We start from the raw sequence: 20667 nt of genomic DNA, 5'->3' as shown, positions 1-20667 counted from the left end.
CCTTGTTACATAGCTGACACATGGTAACTTTTATATAGCTTCCATAAGATATATCTATATTGTTCTTCTATAACATAAAAATACTCTAATTCTCCAGTGCAAAGTATTAGAGAGGATTTCCCAAGCTCCTGATCTGCTGCAATTTGGAAAGCCTCATCCCTCTCCCTCCTGAGGGTGGGTTCATACTGTGGAATTCTCGCGGATAATATCCGCAGAATTCCGCTGTCTGTCCGCGCGCCTTTCCGCTGGCTCCATAGACACCATTCTATGGGCCGGCGTATTCCGCTATCCGCCGAAAGAAGTGACATGTCACGCAGTTTATCGGCGAGAATTCCGTAGTGTGAACCCACCCTAACCCTGACCCTACCTGGCTAACAGTCTGCGAGCTGTAACCTTAGCGTCAAGCAGGGTAGGAATGGGAGGGGGAGAACATGTTAAAGCCCTCATAAGATCAGGAGCTTGGGAAAACCTGCCTGACAATTTGCACTGGAGAATAAAAACATTTTATATGTTCTGGAAGTACAGCTGGATATATGAAAGGTAACATGTCTCCTCAAACTAACAGCAATCTAACAGTGTCAGCAGTTTGGAATGCGAATCGCAGCTGACAGTTTAACTTTAGGGTGCCTTCACACCTACCGGATCCGCAGCAGATTTGACTAAATGAATGAACACAGCATTAAATCCGCACTGAAAAATCCGCTGCGGATCTGCAGCAGATTTAATGGTGGAGATTTGATGCAGTGTTCATTTAGTCAAATCTGCTGCGGATCCGCAGCAGAAAATTCACTGCGATATGGTATGTGGGAAGCTACCCTTAGGGTACAAACACACACACCGTATACAGAGCAGATCTGCAGCAGATTTGATGCTGTGTTCAGTTATTTAGATCTAATCTGCTTCGTATCTGCTGTGTATCTGCTGCGTATCGCAGCAGAAAATACGCTGCGTATTTGGTGTGTGTGTTTGTACCCTTAAGGCACTTTTGAAACAGCTTTCTCGAAACAATACCAGTATATAGTAACTGATAAATAATGCAAAGTACTTACATAATCAAACTTTTCAGCCTTGTTCGCTCCTTGCTAAATAAAATGATAAAAAATACATTATCAAAGCAGTATATGGCAAGTCAGCACTACCTACATTAAAAAAACATCTGTCAAAACAGTGACATTTCTTTTTTTGGGGGGGAGGGGGCTTGTTTTGTTTTTTAAACATTCTATATAAAATATACATCATATATTTTGCTCTCTGTAACTGTAAGACACCACATGTATTAATTCATAACTTTATGGCTTAAAAAAATTGGGTGTTTTTGGAATAGTTAAAATTGGATGAAATTACATCTGTATTTTAGTGGAGGGCCATGTAAAAGACCTAAAAGTCAGCTGTTTTACAGGTAATAAAAACAGCCCAAAATTAAATCTTTGAATAACCTATGAATTTCTTCCGGTAACGTTATGTTCACACTGAGGAATAGGTGAGGAATTTGAAGATCCGCTTGAAATTCCACTCATAAATGGGATTTACACTCTGTTGTTCGCACAACAGTATTTTTGAGCAGAATTTTCCACCGCGGAACGGCTTTCTGCCCAAAGAATTGACATATCAATTCTTTGGGTGAATTCTGCTAGAGAAATCCTATACACATAGCAATGTATCCTCGACGCCCCATGATTTTAGGTCCTGGCCTTAAGAAATGATCAGCCAATAATCATTTAATCGGCTGATCGTTCTCTCTATTACGCTGATTTGGCCAATTATCTCTCTGTGTAACAGGGCCCTAACCCTCTCACTGCAAGTGACCTGAATTGTATCTGTGTACCTTTGCGATATGTTTACTGAAGAACATGCAGGAAGGTTTTAGCCCTTATTTGCTAAATCTGTCTGGTTACATTCATCAATGCAGCTCCAGCCTTTAGACTCATTTAGATATTAGCCAATTCTTTAAACTCCTTCCATTCAAAGTGGAATTTAATGAAAAAGGGCAAAGTGAGACACAAAAAATAAAAGATATAGTTTACATGAATGCTTACTCAGGAATATATCATATGCTTATACTAAGTATACCATTACAATTAGTGTCGACATATCACACAGACATGTACATTAATGTTATTTGGTCGTTATTTGGAGTATGGGTTCTCAGACCCCGATCAGTCATTAAACAGAGCCGCGAGGAGGGTTCAACTGTGCACTTCACTCCTAAGCTCATTAAGATCTTCATCTCTCTACACCAGATAGTCTCCATGGTCTTACAATGGAGATTGTCTTGTGCAGTTAGATGAAAAGGGCAGTGAGCTGAAGAGTCAAGTGCACAGCTCTATTTGACGATCAGTGGGGGTCTGAGGACTAATGGTGCGTTAACACGAAACGATAATTGGCCCGATCATACAATTAACGATGTCGGAGTAACGATTTTTTTTTTCATAACGATCAGCGTTTAAATGGTACGATATATCGTACGGAAAAATCATTTTGCGATCGCGCGCCCGCAGCCCGGCCCGCCCGCAGCCCGCCCCGCCCCCCCCCGCTCATCCGCAGCCCGGCCCCACGGTCAACCGCAGCCCCCTGCGCCGCCCTGATCGCCACCCCCGCTGCTGATCTGATCGCCGCCCCGATCGCCACCCCCGCCGCCTCCACCGCTCTGATCGCCACCCCCGCCACCCCGATCGCCACCCACACCGCCGCCACTCTGATCGCCCCACCCCCCGCCGCCGTTCTGATTGCCACCCCCGCCGCCGCTCTGATCTCCCCCGCCGCAAGCATACGTTACCTGTTCCGCGTAGCAGGTCTTCGAAATCCCCGACTCCCCTCTTCAGTGCATTGATTGGCTGAAGAGGTGAGCCGGGAATTTCAAACGGCTCCTCTTCAGCACTGATTGGCTGAAGAGGAGCCATTTGAAATTCCTGGCTCCCCTCTTCAGCCAATCAATGCAAGGCAGCACTGATTGGCTGAAGAGGGGAGCCGGGAATTTCAAACGGCTCCTCTTCAGCCAATCAGTGCTGAAGAGGAGCACTGATTGGCTGAAGAGGAGCCGTTTGAAATTCCTGGCTCCCCTCTTCAGCCAATCAATGCACTGAAGAGGGGAGCCGAGGATTTCGAAGACCTGCTACGCGGAGCAGGTAACGTATGCTTGCGGCCGGGGCGGCGGGGGCGATCAGAGCGACGATCGGGGCGGCGGGGGTGGCGATCGAGCCGGCGCAGGGGGCTGCGGATAATCGGGGGGACGGGCGGGGCTGCTAACGGCGGGCAGCCGGACTTTCGCGCAACGACTGTTTACACGGAACGATCGGCGAATTTTTTGCGAACGACGATTTGATAACATGTTGAAAGATCAAAATGAACGATTTCTCGTTGTTGTTTGATCGTTCGCTGCGTTTACACGTACGATTATCGTTCGAATTTGATCGTTATCGCGCAAATTCGCACGATAATCGTTATGTGTAAACGCACCTTAAGACCCTGGCCAATTAAAACTTTTGACAAGTCTGTGACCGGCATACTTTAACATCATGTCCAAATTAAAATACAGCCTCAATCTTTATTTAATACTATTCTAAAATACATGTAAATATATGCACTTATAATTCAAAAACATGATATATTTACTAATGTTCCTTGGACAACTATGTACACTTCTTAGATGAGGTATGAGGCTACGTTCACACAGAGCAAAAGGGGCGGATTACGCGAGGAATGCCTTGTGCTGTAAGCAACAGTATGTAAGAAAAATAACCATATCCCATACTCACTTTAATCAATGAACAACTGACAATCGCTCCTGCATTCACCATAGGGTTGTGTGGTCTTCCTATTAAAAAGAGTATATATGGGTTACTTGTTACATATGAATTGAAGCTGTCTTTAAAGCGGTGGTGTCATGAAGCAAAGAAGGTAAAATCAGATGTGTGTTTTTTAGTAACCATTTTTCTACCCTATGCATCTGATTTCTTCCTGGTTTCCTCTCTGACATGTGACCCTGTGGTTGCCACGCAACAGTGCAGACACTTTCCCACAAACCCCTTTGCTGCAAGTGAAAACTAACTGCCAGTACTAATCAGACAGATTATATGACTGTGATGGCCCGAGCATGAGCGTCCCAAGAGAATGGATGCCTGGTGTGCTGTTAACAAGGGCAACAGGTTATGAAACTAAATAGAACATTGGACAGAGATGCTTGTTAAGTTGGAATATGTTTCATTTAACCTAATGCATCACTATAGACCTAGTTTTTTTCATGACATAAGAAATTGTCACCTTTGAATATGAGGTTATTTTCATGATCTTCAATATACAATGTATGCCAGCAGAAAGACATTGCAGAAGCAGTAGCAGCTTCTTTTCTAATGACGTCCCAGTCAATAGAGGCAGAGAAAAACCTGTAATTACAGGTAACTCTTCAGGATAAGCTGTCCTGTATGTGTGCACGAGGAGCAGGACTATTTCTGGCCTTCTGGTCATTATATGACTAATATATGGCATGTTTCCCCCCTTGTAAGGGTGGCTTAACACATAACAGATCTGCAGCGGATTTCACGCTGTGAATTTGCAGCAAAATCCGCAACGGATCCATTGCCAGTTATTTTCTATGAGAATACATACTCACAGTTGACATCCCGCTGTGAGTATGTAAGTTAACCCCCCTCTGGCCGGAGCATACATTACCTGCTCCACGCTCCGGCTTGCTTAGCCAAACAGTGGCTGCGGCGGGGCAGTGCACTGATTGGCTGAGCGGGACGTCCAGCCAGGAACCCCCGAAGCAAGCCGGACTGCGGAGCAGGTAATGTATGCTCCGGCTGGTGGGGGGTTAACTTGTATACACGCAATGGGATGTCAATCCCACTGGGAGTATGTATTCTCATAGAAAATAACTGGCAATGGATCCGCAACGGATTTCGCTACAAATTCACAGCATGAAATCCACTGCTGATCCGGTACGTGTGAAGGCACCCTTAACCATCCTGCAGGCTCCATCTGTGTGTTAGGTAATGTGCACACTACATAATCCTGGCGGACCACCCGCCGCGGATTCCGCAGCTCCGGTTCAGGTAAACCCATTAGAAAATTGATCATCTCATTAGTTAGTCTGCAATTTTTGTTAAGTTGTAAACAGAACATTCCCTCGTCCTGGAGAATATTAGTATATAGGCTTTGCACGTCTAACGTGCATAAAAATGAAACTTCATCACAATTGATGGCTTCAACCACTTCAAGAAAATGTCCTGTTTTGGTCAAACAACGGTCTGTTTTTTTTTATCAAACTCCTGTAAGAAAGAATCTACATAGATTGACAATGAATGCAGCAGCGACCCGGTACCAGACACAAATATTGCAAATATTTTTATGCACGATTTTGAGGAACAATTTATTACTGCATGCGGCATGCCCACATCGTCCACATGGATGCGCTGTGTGGACGACGTATGCCTGCTATGGACTTCTTGAGTTCGTTTCATGTTTCAATTCATGTCATCCTTCTATTAAGTTTACCCTGGAGTACAATCGAGATGTAATTGATTTTTACAGATTAGAAGATGTAATGGTAAGTTCGATACTACCCTATACTCCAAGCCAACTGATAAGAACAATTTGCTCCATCGGAGTAGTCAACATGCTCCCCATACATTTAAAAGTCTTCCAAAATCACAATTTATTAGAGAAAAACGTATCTCGAGCACAGATAGCGAATATCAAAAAAATTCTAATAAGAATAATGTGAATAAATTCATGCAGATAGGATATAAGGAAAGAGAAGTAAGACATACAGAGAGAGTAATAGAGATTGATAGGAAGGAGACAAGAAGTAAGAAAAGAAGGGATAAAAAGAATAATGACAGACTTAAACAGTATGACATATGCCAGACATTCTAGGCAAATTAGAAAGAGAGTGTTAACATATTGGAGTCTACTTTCCTAGAAGAAAAACAAATCTATTGGTAACATACTGATTAGTGACATTCAGACAAAGAAAAAAAGTAGACAGACGTTTTTGGTGATAACCAGGGGCGTAGCTAAAGGCTGATGGGCCCTGGTGCAAAATTTTAGCTTGGCCCCCCCCCCCTCAATCCCGCCCGATCAGACACAGTCAGACGCATTCATTTACTCTAAGGTGACACCCCCTGATGTGCCACCATGTCCTAATGAATTGTCACTGGGCCTCTCATGTACTGTGCCACTGCCCCCTATAATTTGTGTCATTCCCTAATTATTGTTTCACAATCTTTGAGTCTCCAGCTTGAAAACTACAACTCCCATCATTAACTGCCAGCAGGGTACGATGGGGATTGTAGTTCTGCAACATGGAGAAACCGAGACTGCAAAACTACAACTCCGATCATGAGCTACCAGCAGGACATGATGGGAGTTGTAGTGCTGTAAACTGGAGAGACGCAGACTGGAAAACTACAACTCCCATCATGAAACGTCAGCAGGGCATGATGTGAGTACTAGTAAAGCAACCTGAAGAGACACATGCTGCAAGCCTATAACTCCTATGAAGAACTGTTAGGAAGGCATAATAGGGGTTGTAGTTCTAGGTATTATCTCACCTGTCCAGGTTTCTGCTCCTCTCTGGTCAGATCTGGCTGCTATGTATGGGGGCGAAGCTGATCACTTTGCTCCTCATTGCACAGAACAGAAGTGCTGGAGGCAGAAGAAGGAGCAGAAGGCTTGGGACAGCAGTATATTCAGTAATCAGGGCCGTTTCTTGGTTATTTTGGCAACAGGGTGAGTATTGGTAAAAGCGAAGCCCCCACCTTGTGTGGGTCTGCTGCTATCAATCACTGCCATATATAGTACCATGTACTATTTATGGCATACTGTACTATATGTACAGCATACTATATTACACTGCTGTACTGTATGTAACTGATCAATATGTAACTTACTACCTTGTAGATAACATAACATACTGTATACACCAGGGGTGGCAGGACCCCAGTGGCCGGAGCAAGGGGTGAGGGGTTTCCTATTGCATACCTAACCAAATATATTGTTCAGGACTCTGGGAAAGCTGTATCCCACCTGTAATAATCTCAGTACAGCTCTGATCTAGTGTCTCACCCAACTTTCCAGACTCCTCAATGGTAGTTTATGACAACTGCATTGGAGTAAGGGGTTAACCACTGCACAACCAAGCAACTATAGTGTTCAGGAGTCTGGGAAAGCTGTGTGCCTCTTATCTAATAACTATCAGAACTGTAAAGTTGAAGTCCAAAACCTTTGACCCCAGAGTTGTGGTGAAACTACAATTCCCAGGATGCCCTGAGAGCTGTATGAGTTGTAATTTCATCACAGCTGGGGAGCAATAGGTTGCATACTGCTTGCTGCCATACAGGATCCTGAGAAAGCTGGGTGACATTTGTTATGATGCAAAGTGCAGGGCTCATTGTCACCCAACTTTTCAGGCTCCTGAATGGTGGTTCATGACAGCTAAGTAGCAATGCTGAAGTGAAAGGGTTAATAGGAGTGAGAAGATTACCTGAGCCTCTCATGTGCTTGCACAGTAGCCACAGCTCAGTAGTCCATGGTACACAGTGCAGGATCCGTGGCCCCTCCCCCTCACATGTCTGTGCCTGGAGAGGAGCAGACCATCCTGGGAGACTGGGGGAGGACAGACTGGAGAAGCTGTGAGTGGACCTACCAAGAAGAGGAGCCACAGCAGAAGCAGAGCTGTCTTCACCCTACTGTACTGTACAGGGGGCACTGCTTGCAGTCCAGGGAGTTTCTAGGTCCTTTCGGGGGTGGCAGTTTGGGGGGCACCTACAGTTACCCGTACCACACAGTGCTAAAAACGGCTTGATTCACTTGTATCACAGATTATATACAACTGAATAGGAGAACAGAGCAACCCACTGCAGTTCTTCCAAACCAGCTGCAGAGTGACAGGAAGTGGTGAGGGGGGGGGGGGGCCATCGGGCCCCCTGCGGCTAGAGGCCCGGTCGCCATGGCGACCGCTGCAACCCCTATAGCTACGCCACTGGTGACAACCAGGAAAGGGACATTCGCTTGTATGAATTGCCAACATTGCCACAGTATTATTAAAGGGGATTGTGTCCATCATCCCAGACAAGGGACGCAATATGAGATAAAAGGATTCTTTACATGTAATGACAAAAATCTAATTTACTTATTGAAATGCCCCTGCGGGTTAGGCTATGTCGGTCAGACTAGCAGACAAATCAAAGTGCGGTGAAACGAACATAAAGCTGCTATCAGAAAGTTCAGTGAAGGAAAAGGAGTTTGGGGAAACATCGGTAGTGCGACATTTTTAAGATAGTAGACATAACATCTGTGATTTAAGATTGCAAGTGTTGGAGCAACTAGAGGAGTGTGAAGACAGAGAGTAGAATGGCAAGCAGTTACTCCGCAGAGAGACATTCTAACTACTATTGTATTTATCTATTGCTTTTTTTCTTCCTGCCTTAACTATCATGCGTCTTATTATGAAATATGAAATGTAAAACTTATGACTTTTTGGCCCATTAAGGGTTAATGGCATTTAGTTGCTGGACATTTAAAGCGTTCCTTCCCCTCACGCTCTCACGCATGAGGAAGGAGGAGTCCCATCCTCCAAAACATCGCGGCGGGAGGCCAGAGTGGTCGGAAAGTGGTTTGATTACACATCAGCCTGTGAGCAGAGTGTTATGAAGTGCCATGATGTAAATAAAATACAGCAATATGAAATTCAGTGGGTATGCATTTTCTCTATATAGAGTTATACGCCGCCAATGAAAAGCTGTGAAGATAATGGAATTACCATTGCCTGTAGCCATACTTTCTGATAAATATACGGACAGTACAGATCCAGTGGAGTCTGGATAGTGTGGCATAGTATCTTTATGTAAGTGCTGTGTTATTTTTGGATACCAAGGAGTCGGAGGTCAGTTGGCAACTTTTAAAAGTTATTTTCCATTTCATGGGCAACCAGTGCAGTGAGTGAAGGACCGGTGTTATGGGCGCATAACACTGTAAGTTTATTTTAGCCTGTAGACATCAGTGAAAGCAACTGTAGCTTCACAGATCTATTGTAAATCAACAGAGTTGTTTTCCTGTCAGGTCACGCTCCAATGATAGGAACGGGATTACCAGGTTACACCTTGTCGTTTAAAACATGTCACGTGAAAGAGCCATATACCATAAATATCTAACCTTCTCATTCACATACACTGAGACACTTTTGGTTAGGAATTTTCCAGCAACTACTCTTGGTTTCAGCTCCATGCAGCTAGAGTGAACTTACAAAATGTTTCATTCATGTTGCACAATCCATATAGTATATATTAAACAGGTTTTTCAAGGACTGTTTTTATTGATGTCCTACCCTCAGGCATGGCTGATTGCAGCAAAGGGCCTCATTAAATGATCTAGAAATTGTGCAGCCCTGGTCACTCGATTACCAAACTATATAATGGGCTCTGTAAGTGAGTGCCGATCTACAAGATTGGCTTTTGTAATGTCTTTTCTAGGTTGGGTTGCCCATATGGCATAGTTTTGTGAAAAGATAGTTAACCTTGAAGGACTTCCATGTCTGTCCTGCTGCCCAGGGCTGAGGAGTCGGTAAGCCGCAGCTCCGACTCCAACTCCGACTCCTGAATTTTATCAGGGCCGACTCAGACTCCGACTCCTGAATTTTATCAGGACCGACTCCAACTCCCGACTCTGACTCCTGCTCCTTCATAGATGGCCAGTCATATACCAGGGTGTTATTTATCACACTGGCTCAGCAGCTTCCTACATGATCCTGGGGTGACTTCTGAGTGAATAAAGGAATACTGTATATAAAGCAGATTCTCCTGTGTGTGCAGGGGATGCATCCAGTCTACAGCCTCCATGTCCTGAACTACTCACAACTAGACTAGATAGAGCAGGTAGTCTTTTCCTGCTGACAGTCTTCTATGTTTCTAACTAAATATTCACTATACTTAAATAAACACTGCTAACAATGCCAGATACCTGTAATAAAGAGGTCAGCCATAGTGATATACAGGGGGTCAAACATAGTGATATAGAAAGGGGTCACACAGTGATATAGAAGGTCACTGTGGGGGCACGCAATAGCACGCACACACCCACACAGCCTGCTGCAGCCATAGCATACACACACACCCACACAGCCTGCTGCAGCTATAGCACACACACTCGGCTTGCTGTGGCCATAGCACACATACACACACACAGCTTTCTGCAGCCATAGCACACATACACACAGCCTGCTGCAGCCATAGCACACACACAGCCTGCTAGAGCTATAGCATACACACACAGCCTGCTGCAGTCATAGCACACACAGCCTACTGCAGCCATAGCGCGCACGCACACACACACACACAGCTGCAGCCATAGAACACTGAAGAAAAACACACAATCTTCTCCCAGAGATAAAACACCACACTGAGGACAGAGATTACTGCTACACTACTTAGGTCTTCTCCTCCTCCTTTATATTAAACAGGATATCTTCATATTACACTGCTGCTCATATACAGTCATCCAGCATCCAGGAAGAGAACAGCACAGATCTCCCCCCACACAATGGACTCTTCCAGCTCAGAAACAAACTGCCAAATAGTGACCAACAACTTTTCCATGACCCCCCTTATCTAATAGGGCCAGTGTCCTACTAGAATGTTGTTCATAATATATATTTATGAGCAAAACTTGTAAAATTCATATCAAAATTCAATTCTACATTTTTTTAAGACTATTTTAAAGATGGAGTCGGAGTCGGTACATTTTTTTCCGACTCCAGCCAAAACTATCTCCAACTCCACGACTCCGACTCCACAGCCCTGCTGCTGCCTGAAGATTATTATTTCAGGATTTCAAAAGTATTTCAGGGCTAAGCCCACTGAAGACAGTAGGACAAGTGCCATAGCATGCCAGAGTGTGGAGCTGTGTTGTGCTGTTCCTTACACTGGGGAGAGACCTTAGGTGTTGCAGGTGACTGTGAGCGATTAATAGTGTTTAGAATGTTTGGTCACCTTTTTGACTGTCATGTAATTTTCATGTGCTAGATCCTGGAAAGTGTTTAGGGGTTATATGCATCCATGAATATACTAGGGATTATGTAGTTGCCCATGTGTCTATAAGAAAAGCATGTAGTTTGTTCTCACGTGGAGTTGTAATAGACTTTGCAGGCCATAATAATTAGGGAGGACAATAGCCCCTTATGCACTTAAAGTATTGGAATACTTAATAATGTCACAACTGAAAATGTAGTGGTGTTGGTTTGACATAAGGGTGAAGTATTATTTCCTGAGACCAATGTTTTAATTTTGAGTGAATGCAATGAATAATAATCTGTTATATCATGTGACCAATGTTTTAATTTTGAGTGAATGCAATGAATAATAATCTGTTATATCATGTGACCAATGTAGGAGCTGACATGGTAAAAAGAAACTGCTATGAACCTTGGTATTCCATCCTAGATAGGTGGTTTGGAGGTGATAGTAGCAACTGACTTACCAGGCAGTTCACAATTTAGAGAGATGCTTCAGATTTGAGCCTTGTTAGTCCCACAAGGTTAGTGGGTAAGTACTGTACTTGAGCAGGAAGCTTGCAGGAATCCCTCGCGAATTTTTATTTTTTCTTTTGTAAAAAAAAAGGGTTTGGTGAAAAAATGGACATTGGACTTTCCTGCCATGCCCACTCCTTGTCCCTGTGCCACCCAAGGATCCTGCTCAGTAAATCAGTAGTTTAGACAGGACACTGCTGTGGCCACTGATTGGTTAATTGGGAAGGTCATTGTGCCACACAGACACAGTACAGTGGGACTGACACAAGATAGTGGCGGTGATATGGGGGGGGGGAGGGCTAGTACAGATTTGTTTCTGTTTACTGTATCCTAAGCATATTTAAATGAAAAATAGGATACCCCTTTAAATTGAAGATAAAAATGCAAAATCAATGAGTCTGCACCATAACAAATACACAACTATGTACAGACAATGCTGAATACACCCATTTTATTCATAATTACCCTATAATTACAGATGTCTAATATTTCTCCTAAAATACAATTTGTGCAAGCACATGTCAAATACATCACTAGTTGTAGGATGCTGTATTTCAATACTTAAGTACATTTTAACACTTTAAATACTAGATGTATGAGCATATACGAAATTATGGACAGGTTTATTACCGTATTACAGCTCTATAATGGTTACTAGTTGATTAGAAGATTGCAATTCATAATATTTGTGGTAATATAATGTACTACTCAATGGTTCTGATTTATTTATGAAGGCTTAATATAGCATATGGTATCTTCCATCAAAAAGAGTTGTCCTGTTCTGCGCTCTGTCAGGTATCAATTGGTGTTGTTACAATTTGTCAATTTTCCAGGACTAACTCTGCATGATATAGGAGACGCTGTAAGCAAATACTTTTCTATCTGTACTCGACAATATCATATATACTGATTAACAACATCATTAAAGCAAAACTTGGAAAATTGACACATTGTAACAACACCAGCTGATACTTAATAACATAGATATCTTGCAGCAAATCTTCTAACATCTGCATTTTTAAACAATAAAATACAAATCAGAGCTCTTACCTTGGTGGTTAAGTGACAGCTTGTTAAACCGAAGGCCACTGGGCTCTTTACCCACATACTGATGGACATAGCCGGATCCCAGGTCATTCACAGCAATGGCATACTTTAGTGGCTTCACACATGACTGTAGACATAATGGGTCTTCAGTGTCTCCTACTGAATATCTTAAAGCAGAACACATAGCTTGTTAAAATAGAATATCTGCATGGAATAAATCCCATATCAGTTATACTCTATATTGTCAATGAAAGAAAAAAAGAAAACAATTCCTTTAAATATACACAATAGGTAAAAACTGAGCTTTTCATGACTGTGAAATAACAATGGCAGCAATACTATGTAAAACAGTTTTGGCCCCATTAAAAGGTAAATATACTAGTGTAACTTTGATGACAGAGTTCATTCTTGGTCGTCAGTATTTAATTACCTTTTGACAGTCAGACTAGTGTTGCAAGCTGCAGTATTCTAGCCCACCCATTCTCTGAGCCCACCCCTAAAAATGGAGTTATAAATAAAACCACATTGTTACCCCTCTGAAGGGTTAATCTTGCAAAACTATTTTAGCTGTGTAAAAATCTTTTGAGACCACAAAGTAGCTACTTTGTGGGACATTTATGAAGACCAGTGTACTCATATGTCTTATATAAAGCCCCGCCCCGGTTAAACCGCCAGATTTATTAAGAGAAACAGATTGCTGAACTCAGGGAGACAGCTAGTGAAAGCGCTCAATGCAGTGAAGTCCTAGGTGCATTCACTGCATTAAGCGCTTTCACTAGCAGCCGGCAGTGTTGTCGTTTGGCTGGTCTCCCTGAGATCAGCAATCTGTTTCTCTTATGGCTCTACTAGGCATTGCTCCCACCTAGCCAGAATCCTGCTCCACACTGATGAGGGGCAACACCCTGAAACAGCTGTATGTGGATAGTTACCTAGCCTTGGTTTATCCCTTGTCATTACATTGACTTATAGGGCCACTTAATATGGTGGTTTTGGTGGGTTCCTAACAGGAGCTGCCCCTTGGCTGGGTCCTTCCCGCAGGGATATCTGGCTAGTCCTGTGTTTTGAGACTCTTCAATGAGGCTCCACGGGCTCCTCCTTTGCATATTCAGATTTATTAAAAGGCGCACACCACTTAGTAAATCTGGAGGAACCTGCTACTGTCACATGGCAGACGCAGAAGTGTAGCTTAGAGCTTAGTAGAATATATTATACTTGCATGCACAGATATATTTACTAAACTAATGTTAAATCTAGACTGATAAGGGAAGAGCAGTACTGTTAGGGTTCTGTTACACAAGGTGGTTATCAACCAAACAGGCCAATATCGCCGGTGATTAGCTGACAAACAAGCAAATCCTCCTTCATTGACTGATCAGGTTGTTTTGACTTGTCTAGCAATCATTTGTGCGGCAAAGGGCCACATGATTAATGCACGTTTACTGCCCCTTAGGCTTGGTTCATAGTTCACTCTAAGTACGTCAGTTATTACTGATTTTATTGAAAAATCTATATAGAACATAGTTTTTAAGACTTAGAAGAAAATAAAAAAGGGGGGTTTTATGACAAACAAGTTAATTCCAGTGTTTTCACTTGTCAAATAATTGGACAGCCAGAAGTAAGTGCCGCAGGCTCACACCTGTTAAGAAATGTACACTGTGTTGTATAGTTGTTGTTTTTTTTTTTTTACTGTGTCCAGTACATGCCAAAAGGACTGGGTGCAGGGGGCCTATAGGCACATTAGAGGAATATCCTGGGGAATCGTTCTGAAGTATGCCTCCAATCTTGCTTACCGTTACAAAATACTGTCTAGCCTAAATAGCTCAATTAAGTCTCCTTTTTCAATAGAAGATGCTCCTATTGCCTTTCCCTTGAATCTCTGGAAATAGCCAATTATACTGTATACTTGATTTTATGGATTCCCCCTAGACACTTAACCTTAAAAGGGTACTCGTGTCAACATTTTTTTTTCTTTCAAATGAGCTGGTGTCAGAAAGTTATATAGATTTGTAAATTTCTTCTATTTAAAAATCTTCAATCTCCCAGTACTTATCAGCTGGTGTATGTCCTGCAGGAAGTGGTGTCTAACAAAGTGCTGTCTGCTGCCACCTATGTCTATGGCATGTTCATACACTGTAAGAGACTGGCCGTTCCATGACCCGTCCGGTCTTAGAAAAGATCATCCTGGCCGCTACTGATCTTTAGCGCCGCAGAGTTCTGATGCGGGCGCATCCGTGCACGCCCGCATCAGAACTCCCCACTGCACACAATGGAGCATGCGGCCGGAGCCGGTCACTCCATAGTGTGCATTGCCAGGGTTTTCTGCAGTCGCTATTCATTAAATAGCAGCTGCAGAAAACTGACATATCAGTTTTCTATGGCCCCGCCAGGGATCCTGGCCGGAGCATATACTATGTGTATACACTCTGACCAGGTAACGTAAATTTTCGCATTAATCACGGCCATTGTTGCCAATTGCAACGGCTGTAGTTATACGAAAATATACGTAGTGCGAACATAGCCTATGACAGGAACTGTCCAAAGTGGGGAAGGTTTTCTAGAGGGATTTGCTACTGTCTCAGACTGTTCCTGAGATGGACAGAGGTGGCAGCAGAGAGTACTGTGTCAGACTGGAAAGAAAACACCTGTACTTCCTGAAGGGCAAATAGCACCTGGAAAGGAAATATGAATTGCACTTCACCCTTCTCTAAAATGTCTCTTCCTCTTTCACATTAACTTCATTTGAGATCTACTGTGTATTACATCCACATGCCCATGGCCCTTTTACATAAACCTATTTTAATTTACAATAGACATTACATAAATGGACACCTAAACCACAGATTTTGGCTGACTATCCACAGTGTACTGTATGGGTGTATTCTTGAGGGCCCTATTACACGAAACGATTATTGGACATATTTGGCTGATATCGGCCACTACGGCCGATAATCATCTGGTGTAATAGAAGGCAACAATCAGCCGACATGAACAATGTTTGTATTTTAATAATATAACAACGATCTGCTGCCATCGCTCCGTGGAAAAGGAGCAGCGGCAGCATAGTGCTGCTATCTGCTATGGGCTGTCCGGACAATCTAGCCATCACCTGGGCAGCCCCCCGCACCTCCCCATGGCCCCCCTGTACTTACCCGCTGAGTGTAATAGCGGTAGCAGCAAGGGGGGAACAAGGAGCAAGCGAGGGGGCTTAACTCTCACCTGACAATGGATGTTTTAAGGAAATATAAGGGTTGGGCATGTTGAATTTTAACATAACCTTTTGTTCTCATAGTCCAGTGATGGGCAACCTTTTGAGCTTGGTGTGTCAACATTCGGCAAAAAACGAGTATAACTCGGATGGTGTGTCACTTCGAAAAAACACCATAATTTGCAACATTTATAGTTTAAATAACAAAAATATATAATTGTAATATATAACTGTACTTACTAAACCAAAAAATAATTATTTAACTTACCAGCTTAGTGACTTCTTTGTTCATCTGTCAGTCGGTTTCCACCTGACCCTCATCCCCACACCTCCCCAGGTTTACAATTCAATACCAACATGCAGTGGTCATTAGGATCCCCACCTGATTCATCACCCCACACACTACCCCCACTATGTTTAGGGCCACACACTAGCCCACCTGACCCCCATCCCCACACACACTAGCCTACCTGACCCCCATCCCCATAAACACTAGCCTACCTGACCCCCATCCCCATAAACACTAGCCCACCTGACCCCATCCCTCCTCGCACACACACTAGCCCACCATCCACACACACTTGCCAACCTGACCCCCATCCCTCCCCACACATACTAGCCCACCTGACCCCATCCCCACACACACACTTGCCCACCTGACCCTCATCCCCACACACACTAGCCCACCTGACCCTCATCTATCCCCACACACACTAGCCCACCTGACCCCCATCTATCCCCACACACACTAGCCCACCTGACCCCCATCCCCACACACACAGTAGCCCACCTGACCCCCATCTATCCCCACACACTAGCCCACCTGACCCCCATCTATCCCCACACACACTAGCCCACCTGACCCCATCCCTTCCCACACACAGTAGCCCACCTGACCCCCATCCCCACACACACTAGCCCACCTGACCCCCATCTATCACCACACACTAGCCCACCTGACCCCATCCTTCCCGACACACACTAGCCCACATGACCACCATCCACACACACAGTTGCCTACCTGACCCCCATCCCACCCCACACATAGTAGCCCACCTGACCCCCATCCCCACACACACTAGCCCACCTGACCCCCATCTATCCCCACACACACTGCTCCCCAGGTTTACAATTCAATATCAACACGCAGCGTTCATTAGCATGCCCACATGATTTATCCCCCCCCCACACACACACTAAACCCCCTGCAATCCCTCCCCACACACTACTTCCCCTCCCATCACTCCCCACACACACACTACTCCCCCTCCCATCACTCCCCACACACACACTACTCCCCATCCCATCCCTCCCCACACACACACTACTCCCCCTCCCATCACTCCCCACACACACACTACTCCCCCTCCCATCTCTCTCCACACACACACACACACACACACACACACACACACACACACACTACTCCCTGACTCTCTATCCTTCCCCAAACCCTGCTCCACAGGCTTACAATTCATTAGGATGCCTTTGTGAGGGTGAGAACAGAGCGCAGAAGGAGCAAGGCAGGGCTTAAGCTTGGTGCCGATGCGGCCGGCCGCAGCGCCTGCTTCCAATGGAAGTGTGCTGGGTGACATCACCACAGCAGCGTTCGGCCTGTACAGGAAACAGCCTGTAAGTGAACACAGCGTGGGGTCAGAGGCCAGGGTGCATCCTGGCTTCTGTAGTTTTGGCGCCGCCAGGGCTGTGATGGAGTCGGCATGCGGCAGCATACTTTTCTGTATGCGGCCTTGTGTCAGCGAACATGGCTACGCGTGTCAGGACTTACACGCGTTTCATAGATTCCCCATCAGGGTCATAGGTGATAAGCTATCTCTAGATGGTTGATAAGTACTCTCATCTTCCCACATGTGTGGTTGGCCAAAGTGGAGTCGGAAGGCATAGTTGACAGCTTTAGTTTATATCTCATGTTGTGCCAAACTATTGCAGGGTGTGTATAAGTGTCTGTCATGAAATGTGTAAACCAGATACAACCAATATAACTTATCAATAAAGCTTTTACTTCCAGGTCACTTCTTTATAGTATGCTAATATTAATACATTTGTTTTGGTTCTCACCTCTGTCCATCCACTGTGCAAAGAGATACACCCCAGCGGTCAGGGCTCACTTTGGCAAGCTGTGGAATATAGTTTGCCACCTAACGAAAAGTCAAAAGGTAACAATTAAAAAAACCTTCGATGAGTAGTGCTACAGTAATTGTGAGTCCAAAATAAGCCACAGCTGCAATAAGGAAGCAAGACAATGTTCTCTAGTGAGGTGAGGACCCAGAACTAGCAGGGCCTGTGACACCACTAAATTGTCCCACATTGTAGCGCTCACAAACGACTGTTTTGATACAATGTTGCATTTTTTTCAGGTAGACACAGCTGTAAAAAGAATCTTAAGGATTTGAAACGTGTCACATTGTATGTAGTTTGCCTTGGGCACAGTTTTAAACTTTTTTTTTTAAGTAGAATAAGTAAAGTGTGTCATTTTAAGGCATAAGGGCGTGATCATAAAGGCTGATTGTTGTCTTACAAAAATCATCACCCACCAGCTGCACATCTCTCTATGGATTAGGTGATCCCAGGCGAGGGATGATTAAAGCAAGGGTTGCATGGATATCACAAACGCTGTCTTTGAAACCCTGCCCACATCATTATCGTGTAATAGGCTTGGTACTCCCTTAGTACCCCGAGTGCCGATCTAGCAGATTGGTGCTCATGTACTCAAAGGCTTGGACCATCTCATGGGTGTAGTGTTCCAGAAATGTTGACCAAGTAGTAGAGAATCACATGACAGATGCTTCATACAATTAAAAATACCGAAGGGGATTCTCTAGGCTGGATATTCCCAGGGGGTTTCTTTGCTTTAGTACTAATCTGAACTGATTTATGGAAACATATAAAATCAATGTAAACAGATACAAAAAATGTATCAGATTACTTCTCATTGTATAAGTTTACATCCCACAGAAATAATTGGGATTCTGCAAAATATCATTATGTTTATGTGTCAAAAAGACAAAAAATGGTAATATGAATCTAGCAATGTGATACGTACTATATACCTCAGTCTGCCTCCTACCAGACTGTGCTGGTCACATAAAGGTCAATGTGCATGATCCATTTTCACTTAGGCTTTCCACGTTGTAACACTATATGAGATCTACACCAGTAAACCCTGGCATCTGCCCAGTTTTACCTGCTGGTGACATTATTATGTGTGTGTGCAGTGGCGTAGCTACCATAGAGGCAGGGAAGGCAGTTGGGGCCCGTGCAGGAGGGGGGCCCGGGGGAGAAGGTAAGAGCGTGTGTCCTTCTGCTTAACCCCTTATGTACTGCAGTGTGTAAGTGTCCCAATGTTTACTTACATGCTGCAACACAAAAAAAAGGTTAACAAGCAGAAGACAGATCTCTGCTTCACTGCACTGATAACCTCTGACCTCTGTTCTCCAGCTGGCAATTATGCACAGTGATTTGTGTTGTGCGTAGAAGAGGGGGGCACATGGACAAATTCTGTCGTCAGCATAGTGGATTTAAGCTGGCCATACAGCTTTAATAACTAACGGCCAGTATCCCTTCCGACTACTATACCCCCCCCTACCCCATACACTGAAACATTCAGCCAAGTATTCCTGTGTTCTCTATCGGGAGGGGAGGGGTATCTCTCCTGAAGCAAAGGGGTCAGGCGGTAATTTTCCATCACACCCAACCAGGGTCGGACTGGGCCACCGGGGAGCCGGGGGATCCCCCGGTGGGCCCCACCCCCTCCTCCCTCTTGCAGGGCCCTTCCCCTAAGCCAGAGAGGGGCCTCCCGTTTGGAAGCTGCCTAGTGTCGGGAGCTCAATGGGCCCCCTGCTGGCTCCCACACTGCTGGGGTGAGTTCATCACGGCATCAGGGCCCGTTCTTTCTATAATCATGGGCCCTCCCCTCCCCCTGCTCACCTGACTCCCTTACATCTGCTCCCATCCTCAGCGCTGACCTCTTCCTGCCTGTCACAAGATGCCGGAGCAGCAGCAGCAGGGCCTCCTCCATCCCCCTCCCCTCTGCAATCATGTGACTGTCTCCTGTTGCTATGTGTGCAGTCGGTGCACAGGAGATGGGGAGAGGCTGCAGGCTGCCCGGCTGGGAGAAGAGAAGATGGAGACAAGAAGACTGAAGCCTCCTGCCCTGCTGAACATGTAAGTGTGTGTGTATATACTTGTCTATCTGTCAGTATGTCTATTTGTGTATATATGTATACAGTATGTATGTCTGCAGTATGTCTATTTGTGTATATATGTATACAGTGTGTGTGTCTGCAGTATGTCTATTTGTGTATATATGTATACAGTATGTATGTCTGCAGTATGTCTATTTGTGTATATATGTATACAGTGTGTATGTCTGCAGTATGTCTATTTGTGTATATATGTATACTGTATGTATGTCTATTTGTGTATATATGTATACAGTGTGTGTGTCTGCAGTATGTCTATTTGTGTATATATGTATACAGTGTGTGTGTCTGCAGTATGTCTATTTGTGTATATATGTATACTGTATGTATGTCTGCAGTATGTCTATTTGTGTATATATGTATACAGTGTGTATGTCTGCAGTATGTCTATTTGTGTATATATGTATACAGTATGTATGTCTGCAGTATGTCTATTTGTGTATATATGTATACAGTATGTATGGCTGCAGTATGTCTATTTGTGTATATATGTATACAGTATGTATGGCTGCAGTATGTCTATTTGTGTATATATGTATACAGTATGTATGGCTGCAGTATGTCTATTTGTGTATATATGTATACAGTGTGTATGGCTGCAGTATGTCTATTTGTGTATATATGTATACTGTATGTATGTCTGCAGTATGTCTATTTGTGTATATATGTATACT

At 44.2% G+C, this 20667-nt stretch overlaps 1 protein-coding gene across 4 annotated transcripts in view; it reads right to left on the bottom strand.

Annotated features, from left to right (window-relative positions):
* Positions 1–20667, bottom strand: part of GLS2 (glutaminase 2) — a 79293-nt gene that overhangs the window by 27321 nt on the left and 31305 nt on the right. For 2 of the 4 annotated variants that reach the window (XM_069970457.1, XM_069970458.1), the window contains exons 5-8: positions 17850–17929; positions 12572–12735; positions 3756–3814; positions 1050–1082 (exon numbers count right to left, since the gene is read on the bottom strand). In XM_069970457.1, coding sequence (XP_069826558.1) covers positions 1050–1082; positions 3756–3814; positions 12572–12735; positions 17850–17929 — 336 coding nt within the window. Of the gene's footprint in view, positions 1–1049; positions 1083–1825; positions 1981–3755; positions 3815–3937; positions 4013–12571; positions 12736–17849; positions 17930–20667 lie in introns of those variants that run through there. The other 2 variants (XM_069970459.1, XM_069970460.1) reach the window with 2 other exon arrangements.

This window comes from Dendropsophus ebraccatus, chromosome 5 (assembly GCF_027789765.1).
Source record: "Dendropsophus ebraccatus isolate aDenEbr1 chromosome 5, aDenEbr1.pat, whole genome shotgun sequence".
Taxonomy (NCBI): domain Eukaryota; kingdom Metazoa; phylum Chordata; class Amphibia; order Anura; family Hylidae; genus Dendropsophus; species Dendropsophus ebraccatus.
Note: the sequence above shows the minus strand (reverse complement) of the source record. Positions and strands in the feature narration are given on the sequence as shown.